General features: G+C 36.4%; 2 protein-coding genes across 2 annotated transcripts; both read left to right on the plus strand.

Moving 5' to 3' along the window:
- The first annotated feature begins 5,353 nt into the window (after positions 1 to 5,353).
- On the plus strand, positions 5,354 to 6,329 carry LOC100595781 (olfactory receptor 5D18). Its single transcript, XM_003275274.3, has one exon. It carries the CDS (start codon positions 5,371 to 5,373, stop codon positions 6,307 to 6,309), a length of 939 nt encoding a protein of 312 aa, XP_003275322.1. The 5' UTR covers positions 5,354 to 5,370; the 3' UTR covers positions 6,310 to 6,329.
- Positions 6,330 to 12,637: 6,308 nt separating this feature from the next.
- Positions 12,638 to 13,573, plus strand: LOC100598282 (olfactory receptor 5L2-like). Its single transcript, XM_012509238.1, is given in 1 exon segment — positions 12,638 to 13,573. A coding segment is annotated over 1 exon segment (936 nt).
- The last annotated feature ends 866 nt before the right edge of the window (positions 13,574 to 14,439 follow it).

Below are 14,439 nucleotides of genomic sequence, written 5' to 3' on the forward strand. Positions count from 1 at the left end.
CTACAGCAGAGATCCAGGAAGCTGACAGGAATAAATCTGACCTCTGTGGGCCTTTTGTCAGAGGTCCGGGATCTCAGCTGCAGCAGTTATGGAGTGAGCAATGTTCCAGCCAGTAAAACATGGCCCCACGTTGGAGCCAATCTTCATTTGGGATCCAGAGATCACCCTAAACCCCCTCTAAGCCCTTCATGGCCTCTTCAGCTAGAAACCAAATTGAAAATAGACAAAATATTTGAAAACTCAGCATCAGTGATAAATAGAAAAATGCAAATAAAAACCACAATGAGATACTATCTAACAGCACTCAGAAATACCAGTCAACCCAGCAATCCCATTACTGGGTATATGCCCTAAGGAATATAAATCATTCTGTTACAAAGAAACATGCATGTGTATATTCATCGCAGCACTATTAACAATAGCACAGACATAGAATCATTCTAAATGCACATCAAAGATAGACTGGAAAAACAAAATGCTTACCTATACACCATGGGATACTAAGCAGCTATAAATAAAGAACAAGATCATGTCTTTTGCAGGGACATGGATGGAGCTGGAGGCCATTATTCTTAGCAAACTATCACAGAAACAGAAAACCAAATACCACATGCTCTCACTTATACGTGGGAGCTAAATGATGAGAACATATGGCCACATAGAGGGAAACAACATACACTGTGACCATTTGAGGGGTGCAGGGTGGGCAGAGAGAGAGGATCAGGAAAAACAACTAATGGGCACTACACTTAATGCCTGGGTGATGAAATAGTCTGTACAACAACCCCCCATGAGGCAAGTTTACCTAGGTAACAAACCTGCACTTGTACCCTTGAACTTAAAATAAAATTTTTTTAAGTACACTAATTTTATTAGTTTCACGTATACATGGGGATCCTCACAAGACAGTGACATCTGAAGAAGTGACCAATGCAACATGCTTTCATACTTTGCAGACAAAAGAACAATTAATTTTAGAAGAATGACAGGACAAAGTAAATATGGCTAGAGCAGTGAAATTTTCTAGGGGAATCACTAAGAGACAGATGAGGGGCTGTAAACCAGGTGGAAGATAAGGGTTCTTTATTAAGTATGTTTATTCAGGTCCCTCATAGTCTCTAATTTCAAGTCTCTTGTGATAAGAGCCGCTTTCTAGCCCTGGAATGGAGAAGGTGCCTATCCCAGAAGAACCTTCATTGCTTGCTGTATGCAGAAAGAGACAGATCTGTTCACCTTTTCTGAAACTGCATTTTTCCAAATGTTTTTACTCAAACTGATATACCGATCTGGCGTATTTTGGAGTGGCGCATCTTTCACTCCATCAAAAGATTGCAATAGTATATATTTACATTAAAAAATTGTGTTTTCTAAAAACATCAAGTTTGTGTGTGTGTCTGTGTGTGTACAATGTCTCTGTTCTCTAATTACCCTTAGTTCTGGTAGGTTTGGCTCTATTTCCAGTTATATAGAAGGTCATATTTCTCATGCAAGAAATATTTCTGATATATACGCTTTGTGTTAGATCAGTTAGTGATCTAAGAGCATGGAACATATCAGTGAAGAAAACAATGAAAAATCCTTGCTTTCCTGGAACTTTTATTCTAGGAGGAAGAAACACACAATAGATAGCCGTGCCTCACTTAACATCATCAATAGGTTCTTGGAAAGTGTGACTTTATAGAAAACAACCTACAGTTGGTCCACAAATGATGTCATTTTTTCCACCTTATTTTATTATAACATTGTTGAGAAAAAATAGTTTTATTATATATTATTTTACTTCAAGTCTCAATTTCCAAAAACCTACTGATGATGTTAAGTGAGGATACACTGTAATACAAATGCAATGCATAATGATTAAAATATGTTTTAATGATGCTATTTTAAACAATAAATTTGAGTAGTAAGGGGACTCTTAAATTATAATAATGTGTTCACAGAACATCTAACGAAAAATTTTACATTTGAGAAAAAAGTAAAGGAATTCCAGGCAAAGAAAACATCAGTAGAATAGTCGGAAGGAAGGACTGTGCTATTTTTTAAAGAAACAACAGAAGTCAGAATAGCTGAAGACAGCAGGGAAAAGGAGTAATGAATAGGACAGAGATTTAACAGGGACTATAATATTTATCCAATTGAATGTCTACTTTGTCATATTTCTGCTTTAGCTCTAAATGAGTCAGGATCACCTGAAAGCTAGATCTTCATGTTTTTCCATATGGTCAGAGTGTGTGGAGGAAGAGGATTATGCCCAGCAAATAGTAGTCAGTGAATCAGTATCTGATACCAATGATTTTAAAATTATACATTTTCTCATAATTGAAGAAATATATGGAAGTGATCAGAGGGCTGAGGAAGATAACTTTCAAATATAAATTGTTTTATATGAAGTGTGCCCTATGCTCTGTTATTTTTTTCTGCAGGTTTTCTAGTATATTAGAATTACATCAGATAATGGTGTTTAATTTTACTTGTCTTTTTTGTGACCTCAGGAGACTGGGGTAATAGGGAGTCTCTAGGGTTCATGTCTCCTAGGTATAACTGTAGATATAAGGATACGTGTATCACTCTCAGCCTGGAAATGTCCTACCTTCACCATCAGCAGGTGTGTTTTAAGATTCTAAAGACAGATTGATATTAATTTCAATCTATATAACAACTTACGAGGAGGAAAACACACTCTTAGGACTGAACAGTTCTTGAAAACTATGTGTGAATGTGCAAAGAACAGGAAGTGCTCTCTTTCTGCGAAGCTTTGTATCAGAAGGCCTGACCACTGAATGACAGCCTTATGAAAAACTGGTAACTGGGATGGGGAAATAGAAGACCTTTAAGAATATTAGGAATGTGTATTGCCTTGCTTCTGTTAAGTTTTGGAGGAAAAGACAAGGTAGAACAGACAATATTTAAGTAAATTGAAATAAACAGAGAGGTAACAGACTAGTGAAAAAAATAGAAGACAACAGCTTTAATTAAGATTATGTAAAAGGAAACATATGTCAGCCCTAAAAGCAAAAATAACAACTAAATTTGAAGGAAGAGAAACTACAGGAAAGAACAATTCATCTGGCTTATTTCCTAGATTCAAATACTCAAACTTTTATTGGCTACTTAATAGTTGGATTTTGGATACAAAGGCCATTATGTAAAATGTAACATTAGTTTAAAATAAAAATTTAAATGCTTTAGATAAATAAATTGCAGTATTAAGAAAAAAATGTGGCCAGGTGCAGCTCACTCCTATGATCACAATACTTTGGGAGGCTGAGGCGGGTTGATCATGAGGTCAGGAGTTTGAGACAAACTTGGCCAAAATAGTGAAACCCTGTCTCTACTAAAAATACAAAAATTAGCCGGGCATGGTGGTATGCGGCTGTAATTCCTGCTACTCTGGAGGCTGAGGCAGGAGAATCACTGTAACCCAGGAGGTGGAGGTTGCAGTGAGCTGAGATCATGCTACTGTACTCTAGCCTGGGTGACAGAACAAGACTCCATCTCAAAAAAAAAAAAAAAAACCAGCAACAACAAAGAAATGATGAAAAAAGAATGCACTGGCCAGGCATGGTGACTCACATGCGTAATCTCAGCTACTCAAGAGGCTGAGGCAGGAGAAACAGTTGAACCTGGGAGGGGGAGGTTACAGTCAGCACAGATTATGCAATGCACTTCAGCCTGGGCAACAGAGGAGCAAAAAAAAAATTTAAAAAAAAAGAGGGAAGGAAGGGAGGGAGGGAGGAAGGAAGGAAAGAAGGAAAGAAGGAAAGAAGGAAGGAAGGAGAGAAGGAAGGAAGGAAGGAACGAAGGAAGGAAGGAAGGAACGAAGGAAGGAAGGAAGGAACGAAGGAAGGAAGGAAGGGAAAGAAAGAAAAGAAAGAAAGAAAGAAAGAAGAGAAAGAAAGAAAGAAAAGAAAGAATAAGCTAATTAGAAAATATAGGTTTGTAATGGATTGTCTTTTGAAGATGTCTTTAATACACAAATTCAAGAGCATAGGAAGAGACAGCCCTTGAATATCTTGGTCTTGCATGTAGCCTAACATCTTTCTTGATGGGCTGTCTATAAACGTTTGTCGGTTATGAGAATAGAGATAATGTCTATTCTGATAGAGAAAGAGATTACAGATATGATGGGATCTGAGAGGTGTTGGACACTAATTAGAGCAATATAATGATTCTTTCCTATTATTCTTTTCTGTTTTCTCCTGAAATGTCTTCATGTTGCGGTACTACCCCAAGTTTTTAGTCCTTCTCTTTCGTAGATGGACACAATGAATATACGATGTGTCTTGAAGGGAGAGAAGAGAAATAGAGATGGAGACAGGGATAGACAGAGAGGACCTTGAAGAAAAGGGAAGTTTGCAAGTCAGACTCTTACAATAGTTACTTCTGGGTGTGAAGATTTTCCTAAATCCCATTCTCATGTGTTTATCTTGATGCTGCTTTCTAATATATCTTTGTGGCAGTAACTGTCATTGGACTATGTAGAGTCTCTAGTTTGCTTATTAATTGAAAGTACATTTATTAATGAAGGAAATATGTTAGTATCTAGACCTAGATAATGAAGCAGAGTTTGGAATGGGTAATGGGATACATGTCTAGGAGTTCAAGGATCAAAACTTTAGTCATAGATGGGTAGATTCGTCTTCATATGCATATCAATAAGAATTCAAAGTTTCTCTGGCTTCTACTTTGTCACCTCTAGAATGAAGAATAAAGTAGGTTATCTGCATGGCCTGTTCGAATTTTATTATTTCCCAAGCAATGAGGAAGGATTGCTAATTAGTACAGCACGAGTTGAGGAACATGCACTCTGAAACAATTAGTTCAGTTGTATTTTAAGGAGATTTTCTGGGTCAGACAAATATTAAACTGCTATACGGAATTAACAATAAAGGCACAAATGTTAAGCGTTAGGGCTCTTGATAGTTAATGTCATTGTATAAACAAATTATGTGAAAAGTAATTTATGAAATTTTGATTTGTATAACTGATAAGATTTACAAAAAAGTCACCATATTATAAGATTATCTTTTATGAATTTATAATGCTCAAGGAGGCCTGAAAGTACTATGTAAATTTTTGATTTAAAATGATCACAAATATTTAATCTCATTTTCCTATATTTGGAAATATTAAAAATTACAGTTAGCTTAATATCTTACTCAGTAATTTTTTTAAGAAATTTTTAAAAATTACAATGTTTTTACACTTTAGATATTTAGTAAACCTTAAACAATAAACTCAGATTCTGGAAGAGATATTTGCTTCATCCTTTAGGAGCGGTAAAGGTATTCAATCACATTTCTTATTTTCTTACTCTCCTTAACATTTTTGTTTTCAGAACTAACTTTCAGATTCTGAAAAACAGAAAAGATGTTACTGACAGATAGAAATACAAGTGGGACCACGTTTACCCTCTTGGGATTCTCAGATTACCCAGAACTGCAAGTCCCACTCTTCCTGGTTTTTCTGGCCATCTACAGTGTCACTGTGTTAGGGAATATTGGGTTGATTGTGATCATCAAAATCAACCCCAAACTGCATACCCCCATGTACTTTTTCCTCAGCCAACTCTCCTTTGTGGATTTCTGCTATTCCTCCATTGTTGCTCCCAAGAAGTTGGTGAACCTCGTTGTCAAAGACAGAACCATTCCATTTTTAGGATGTGTAGTACAATTCTTTTTCTTCTGTACATTTGTGGTCACTGAATCCTTTTTATTAGCTGTGATGGCCTATGACTGCTTCGTGGTCATTTGCAACCCTCTGCTCTACACAGTTGCTGTGTCCCAGAAGCTCTGCATGCTGCTGGTTGTAGGATCCTATGCCTGGGCAGTCGCATGTTCCTTGATACTGACGTGCTCTGCTTTAAAGTTGTGTTTTCATGGTTTCAACACAATCAATCACTTCTGTGAGTTCTCCTCACTACTCCCCCTTTCTTGCTCCTATGCTTACATCAGCCAGTGGCTGCTATTCTTTCTTGCCACCTTTAATGAAGTCAGCACACTACTCATCATTCTCACATCTTATGCATTCATCGTTGTAACCATCCTCAAGATGCATTCAGTCAGTGGGCTCTGCAAAGCCTTCTCCACCTGTGCCTCCCACCTGACCACCATCACCATCTTCCACGGCACCATCCTCTTCCTCTACTGTGTGCCCAACTCCAAAAACTCCAGACACACAGTCAAAGTGGCCTCTGTGTTTTACACCGTGGTGATCCGCATGTTGAATCCCCTGATCTACAGTCTGAGAAATAAAGATGTCAAGGATACAGTCACCGAGATACTAGACACCAAAGTCTTCTCTTATTGAGCCTGTTACTTTCATGGAGTTTGTCACACATATAAATAAATTCTGTCCATAAATATTGATCTTAAAGGTATCTTTACAAATAAAGTTAGGGTTGTGCAACTGAACGAAATGGATTTTCTTCTCAACTGACTAAACTTAGCTCTGCCTCTTACTTTCTGGGAAACATCAGTAATCCCTCTAATCTTTAATATTTAATTTTTGAAATTAGTATAGCATAGGTTAGATCATAGTCTGATTGTGAAGATTAAAATATAATGGACACCTTGTGTAAGTCAATGGATATTAATTTCATATCCTTTTCTTATAAGATACCAGGAATAGACTAAGTACTTAGGAAACATTTGAATTTCTTGTATAAATGTGCAAAATAAGTTAAAAGAAGAAATAGTCCTCATCTTCAAGGATGCAAAACTGTGTTGATAATAGGACAATGAAGAAGTGGCCATTGTGCCAAGCAGAAATTAATATGTACCAAAGAGAGTTTGAGAGAAGAGAAAGCTCAAATCCATTTAGGGATTTTAGAAGGATGTCTTAATGAAAGAGGTATTGTTTTAAACCAGCTTTTGAAAAGGAAATGGGCAGAGTTTAGGACATACATTCCGGGGAGAAAGGAGTTTTCTTCTGGAGGAAACAATGTGAATAAAACCAAGTAGGTAAGAACGTAATACCTAGTCAAAGATCTAATGCTTATTTTCTTGAGCTAACATAATATAATGTGTGTGTTTGTGTGTGTGTATGTGTGTGTGTGTGTGTGTATGTATACAGGTTACTTGACATGAACTGAAATGTTAATACGATATGGGCTACATCCTGAATGTGTTTTCAAAGGAGCTCCAGTGTGATCATCTGATAAACCATAATAGACTTCACCAGATACTGATGAATAATGGATCAGATCTTAGAAAATCCTATGTACCAAATTAGAGATGATGAACACCTGCCCAACCTGTATGTCATACTGTTAGACATCACAAACTTTATTAATCCATTATGACTTTTTTTTTATGAGCATGGAAATAATCTCTGAATCCTTCTCAACAGAATTCCCAACAACCTTTATAAAAAGGTATTTGGAGTAGTCTTAAGTGTTGAAAGCTCTTTGGCTACATAAACTTATTCAAAATTAATAAAAATCAGGTATCATTAATATCAAGACCTCTTTAACATAGCTCTTTCTTACCTTAATAACTCACTCTCATTCGAATAAATCGTATACCCTTCTCCTTTTCAATGTGTCTAGATACAGTTCCAAACAAATCATCAATATAGTGGAAGAAGTAAATTTCCAGGTGTTTTGTTAAGGGAGAAAAAATCATCTGGGGAACAATCTTATATAAACTTCTTAAATTTATTTAGAGTGTTCATATTATTTTGACCTTATGATGATTATTAAAGTTATGATAATCATTAAAGTGATTTATTTTACATATATTATTTGATAAAGAATCAACTAAATAATCCTTGTAATAGAAACATTTTTCAAAATGTAAGGAATAGTGTTTTAGATATTAAATGCCTGAGGAGGGAATACTTTTTCTCTTGATATCTGTATCTCCAGGTATTCAAAAATTTATCCTCTGTACACATCTGGTTCTTATACAATTTTTAATTTTCTCAGAAGTTGGGACATTGTTTTAATATTAAATCAAATACTGAATGTCACCATCTTTTGAAATCCTGAAAAGCTGCCATGGGAACAAGCATGAAATAGGATATTTGATAATGAGAAAAATAAGCCCATATCCCCATCACAAGGGCTTTTCTCTGGCAATCTACCAGACTTGAGTGTGAAGCCCTGTGAGATGATCTGACCTGCCAGCTGACAGTATACACACAAGCAAGACAAGCCAAGATCAGCCATGCCAGGGACAGGTGAACAGAACCACCTGGATGATCCATGCAATAGAGTCGCAAGCAATAAGAGGTTGTTGTGTTTAGCCAATAGGTTTTGGAGTGGTTTGTTATACAGTCATTAGAGTCATTCACGTTCTCAAATTCTGGGAATGCTACCAAAAAAACTTCACAATGTTTTATTATGTAATAATTCACCATCTTCCATTATTCCACATTGAGGAAACATTTTAAAATAATAAAATTTGTTAAATTTTAAATTATTGATTTTATTAATACTTGCTAATGCAATATTTTATTCAGATAGCATCTTAAATGGTTTAAGCACATGTCATCAAAAGCTTAGTGCTTCACATTTGTATTATTCAGTTTATGAATTGTGACCATTAAATTAATTACAACTGTTTTAAATTTAAATCAAGTTTTCAAAACAACTTCCATCCCTTTAAGCCTAAGACAGATAAGTTATGCAGCTTTCTTGTGAGTGGGTTGCCTATACGACATAAGGCACCACTGGTAATGATATTCTCTATAGATGCACTTTCAGCTTTTCTATCATGACTCTCGTCTTCAAGATAGATGAGTTTGAGAAAATAGTTTGGCAGTACACTAAGAACAAAGTGAATAGGTATTAAACAAATGTTTTCATCATTCTACTATATATCTGAGTACATATAGTTTACTATACATGTATACATTATGTATAAACTCATACACAATAGCCAATAGATAAAGGATATATATATCCTTTATATAGTATATATATAGTATATATGTAAGGATATATAGTATATATATATATATATATATATAGAGAGAGAGAGAGAGAGAGAGGTTCTCTCTTTGTTACCCAGGATGGAGTGCAATGGCACAAGCACAGCTTGCAGCCTGGATCTCCTGGGCTTAAGTGATCCTCCCATCTCAGACTCCCAAGCAGCTGGGAATATAGGTGCATGCCACCCAGCTTGGCTAATTTTGTATTTTTTTTGTAGAGATAAAGTTCTTCCATGATGCCCAAGCTGGTCTCTAACTCCTGAGATCGAGAGATCTGGTCACCATGTCCCCCTCCCAACGCACTCAGATCAAGGGCACTAATCACCACGCCTGGCCAAGGTTATATTGGCTATAGTACATGTCAACTGAGATTCTTTTCAATGAAAAGATTTACAAACATCATAGAAAAACAAGCCATACCATGGGTTTGAAGTGTTTCCATTAAAGACAACTTCAGCCCTCATGAATAACATTTCAAGTTTAGGCTTTGGATGTTTACTTTTCTTTTTCTCATCAGAGTGATTCACATGGTAAGTATGAATGGATTAGAGAAATCTCATGCTTTTTTAAAGAGCGAGAGAAAAGGGGTCGTGAGAATGCTAGTTACAAAAGGAACCCCAGAAAGCCTCCTACAATGAAGATAATTCTCAGATCAGTTTAGAAAACACATATAGATTGTAACTCCTTATATCAATGGAATTATTGAAATGTTTGGTTTCTCTTGGGGCACACAGACTGTGATTTGAACACTGCTCATTCAGGTTGACATTGCTGTATTAGTCAAGAAGGAAGCAGAGCTTAGGGAGATCCTTGAGATATTCCCATTTAATGGCCACAAGCATTGAATAGGGAGTCTGCACCCCCAGTACCACTCTGGAGCTCTGCTCTTCCTTACAGTTGCACAGATGGCACAAGCCAAAAAGCCACACTTGACCTGTCTCTATCAGGGATTCTGTGTGTGACTGTGGGTGAGTTACATTTGCTGTGCCTCCATAACCTTATTTTAAAAGGGGAAATAACAGTACTAATGTCAACCAGTTTTATGAAGATAAAATATGTTCATAATTGTATTTAGAATAGTATCTGGCACATGAGCAGTACTCAGTAAATATAAGCAATTATTAGTGTTCTTAGTAAAAGGGACTCTTTATCGCCACTCCTTTCTGGTATTTGGAGGATCTTTGGTGTGGTTTCAGACTCTATGCCCTTTAGGTAGGAGCTTTTGAGTGTGAAACAAATTTTATAGTGCCTATTTATATAATTTCATAATATGAAATGGCAATGTGAGCACTGGCTCACAGAGGCAATGCTTGGATGTGGCATACAATGTTCTGCAATTTACAAGAAGTCTGAATGTAATTGTGTTACATTAGGATGGCTTGCTGAGCTACATTTTGTATTTTTTGGAATGAGCATAAACTATATTTTCTGGGGGCTGGAAGCCTGATGTGTTTTCCTCATGGAGGTAGCTTATTATAGTCATACACTCCAGAAGGGGAATTCAAAAGGATGGTAATAGTATTAGAGAATTTTTAAATCTGTGTTTTATCCCTCTCTTAATCAGATAATGTTTTTTTAAATGCCATGGTTTGAGCACTCCTTGATGACAATATTTTTCTCATTGTGTATTAGGGGACAATTTTGGTGGGAAGTGGGATCTATTTAATCTGTAAAACCAAACATCTTATAACAGCTATTAGTGTGAGATGTAAAGCAGCGTGAAGACATTGGCATAAGCACTTGTTTTCTCTATCCTTCCCTCTCTCCCCTCTATTATGCTAACTCTGTCCATGCGACTTGGTTAAGACTGCATGGAGATTTTCCTAACAGTCATCTTGGTGCTGAGGGTGGCAGTAGGAGGCCCACAGGACTGTTCATGGAGGTACATGGACATGAGAACCACCTGTGAAGCAGAAAGAAGAGGAATTATTTTGTCTTTGTGCAAATCACTTTGAAATGTCCCTCTATAGCAGGTTTCTTAAATAAGGCATCATTAAAATGTTGGTCCAGATAATGTTTTGTTGTGTGTGCTGTGGGCAGGGATCTTCGTGTGCTTTGTAGAGGGCACTGGAGAGTGTTCAGCAGTGTCCCCTCTACATGTCAATAGCACCCCCTTCCTCTTGTAACAACCAAAAGTGTCTCCAGACATTGACAAATATTCCACTGGGATTCAAGTCACTCCTGACAAAGAAACACTGCTCTATGGGCAATTAACAGCTTGATTTTTTCTTTATATTTGAAAACAAGAAGGGGTTTTTGAAAGTATGTACTAGTTGGATCTTGGGGAAGGACATGTAACTTACTTCTCCTGGTCATTTTAAGAGAGAAAATCATATCTTCAGAACATTTTAGTAATTTTCAATCTGGCATTTAGTTATATGCCTCCTGTATATCTTTGCAATCAGTTGAAGAATGGGAAAAATACCTGGCTGTGTTGGTCTCTAGGCCAGATTCTTTTCAGCCCAGAGTGCTCAACTTGTGCCTCTACAATGATGTGTGTATCTATCAAGGGTCAGGGAGAGAGAATATGAGGCTTCTCACCCTCACTTTACACTTGCCGTGTGTCAAAGATTTGGAAAGTATACGTCCCTAATTTAAACAATTCCATCCTTTTCCCCCATTCCCCTCCATCATAATGATGTTTTGTGAGAAATCAGCTAAGTTTATCTATTTTTTTGAAATAAATATTTATGCTCATTGATGTTGCATGGATTAAATATATGATGCAGCTTACGTGTGTGAGTAGAATAAATACATATATTATACATTATGATATTATATAACATTCTTTACATTCAATCTGACTGTATTGTAACTTTCCATTTTATCATTTATCGCAGTCTTATCATTTTTATAACTGCAAGCATTTCCATTATATATACTACAATTGTGACCACATTTCTCTTATTTTGTATTTTATTTCTAACTTTTAATATTACAAATAATAGTGCAGTGCAGCAGTGGGTGTTTTTCTTAATAATTTTCTGTGCACATCTTTGATCAATTCTTCAAATAGATTGAAAGCAGTAAATTTATTTAACAAATAAATGTTTTAGGACTGAACAGTCATAGTTACAATAAGTTGTGCCCAAGAGTACCAATTCCTTGAACCATGGCCAACATTGAAGATTGTAATTAACCAAATCACCAGGCTAATTTTATAGAAAAAAAGATAATACACGCTATAAAATGAGCTTCTTCATCTAAAATATATCAATAAAATATAAACACTTGTGAATTAACATGTTAATTAATTATATCTCCCCATCACTGTAGTGGAAAATTCAGAGAGGGGCACCATGTATTCTAAACATTATTTTCTAGGATCTCAATATTTGGAGTCAGCTAGGAAAATGGGATTTGTTTTGATATAATAATAAGGCAAACTAAACAACTTTACCTCTTTCCTAATGATTCTGTGCCAATCTCTCAATTGTGAAAGATTAATTAAAAGAACTCTATAAGTTTTTTAAATGCCAATGTTTTTGTTTGATCTTTGAATTAAACTGCATGTTTTATGCATTTGTATTATACGATGCTGAACTTTTTCAAATTTCCCAAAATTTCTGTTCTTTGCTGATAAAATTAGCTATCCTACTTCTGATATCTTTTTACAGGATACAGCCAAAACTAAAATTTAGACTATATAATGGAGAATAAGTTTTAGGTTTTTTTCTCCTTTAATCCTGCATAAATTGGAGACATGGGCAAGGAAAACTGCACCACTGTGGCTGAGTTCATTCTCCTCGGACTATCAGATGTCCCTGAGTTGAGAGTCTCCCTCTTCCTGCTGTTCCTTCTCATCTATGGAGTCACGTTGTTAGCCAACCTGGGCATGATTGCACTGATTCAGGTCAGCTCTTGACTCCACACCCCCATGTACTTTTTCCTCAACCACTTGTCCTTTGTAGATTTCTGCCACTCCTCAATAATTGTGCCAAAGATGTTGGCTAATATCTTCAACAAGGACAAAGACATCTCCTTCCTGGGGTGCATGGTGCAATTCTACTTGTTTTGCACATGTGGAGTCACTGAGGTCTTCCTGCTGGCCATGATGGCCTATGACCACTTTGTGGCCATCTGTAACCCCCTGCTGTACATGGTCACCATGTCTCAGAAGCTGCATGTGGAGCAGACTTCTTGCTGCTACTTCTGTGGGACTGTGTGTTCTCTGATTCACTTGTGCTTAGCTCTTAGGATCCTCTTCTATAGATCTAATGTGATTAACCACTTCTTCTGTGATCTACCCCCTCTCCTAAGTCTTGCTTGCTCTGATGTCGCTGTGAATGAGGCACTGCTGTTCCTGGTGGCCACTTTCAATGACAGCGTTACCATCGTGATCATCCTCACCTCCTACCTGCTAATTCTCACCACCATCCTGAAGATGCGCTCTGCAGAGAGCAGGCACAAAGCTTTCTCCACCTGTGCCTCCCACCTCACAGCCATCACTGTCTTCCATGGAACAATCCTCTCTGTTTATTGCAGGCTGAGTTCAGGCAACAGAGGAGATGTTGACAAAGTGGCCACCGTGTTCTACACAATTGTGATTCCCATGCTGAATCCCCTGATCTACAGCCTGAGAAATAAGGATGTGAACAAAGCTCTCAGGAAAGTGATGGGCTCCAAAATTCCCTCCTAGGGAAGATTTTATTCGCAGAATTCAGGATCCCCAAGTTGTGGCAAGTGAAGGTTCATAGGAGGGATGCAGTGTTGGAGTAGAGAGAAGAAGGAGCTCAGTAGTTATGAGGGAGCCTTTTTTGATTCACTTATCTTTGTTTCTCTTAAATTTAAAGTAACAGGATTGAACATATTTCAAAATTTGCAGCCAACTTTTATAAAAATAAATTTGTGATATTTTAAATGGATATGAGCCACACCATTTTTAAGATACAAACATTTAGTTTTCTGTAAAACCTTCACAAATCTAGTGAATAACTCAGAGGAGTTACATTTATTTCAGTATCTGTTATGGAAACTATGATTCTTTTACAAATAAAATTTCCATTATTTATAATGACGATTATACCATCGTCAAAGTGTGTACAGAATGAGAATTCCATATATCTATGCATATATATGTATTTGTCACTGTTTGATTTTTTTTTCTTGTTTTATTCTTCATTATTTTGTTTCTGCTCTTGCAGTGTCCAATGTCATTGAAATTTTGGGTACTATGTCGTTTGATAGATGACAAAAATAATAATTTCAGCGGACTCTAGGGAAATTGCATTAAAGAAGCTGGAATCACATAAAAGGAGCTTAGAATAATCCCTGGAACATAATTATTAGTTGTCTCTCTCTCTACCTACGTTATACAAACACACATACATGCACACACATGCATATATATAATATAAATATGTACAGGTAATAATTTAGAACCATTATTATGAATCACAGCATTTCTGAATTAACCCTCTTCTCTCACTTTATCTTTACTGCTTATCTTCATACTAACCCTAAAATCTATTGATGAAGAGATGCTTACTGACACTTATGACTTTT

This window comes from Nomascus leucogenys, chromosome 4 (assembly GCF_006542625.1).
Source record: "Nomascus leucogenys isolate Asia chromosome 4, Asia_NLE_v1, whole genome shotgun sequence".
NCBI classification, from domain to species: Eukaryota; Metazoa; Chordata; class Mammalia; order Primates; family Hylobatidae; genus Nomascus; species Nomascus leucogenys.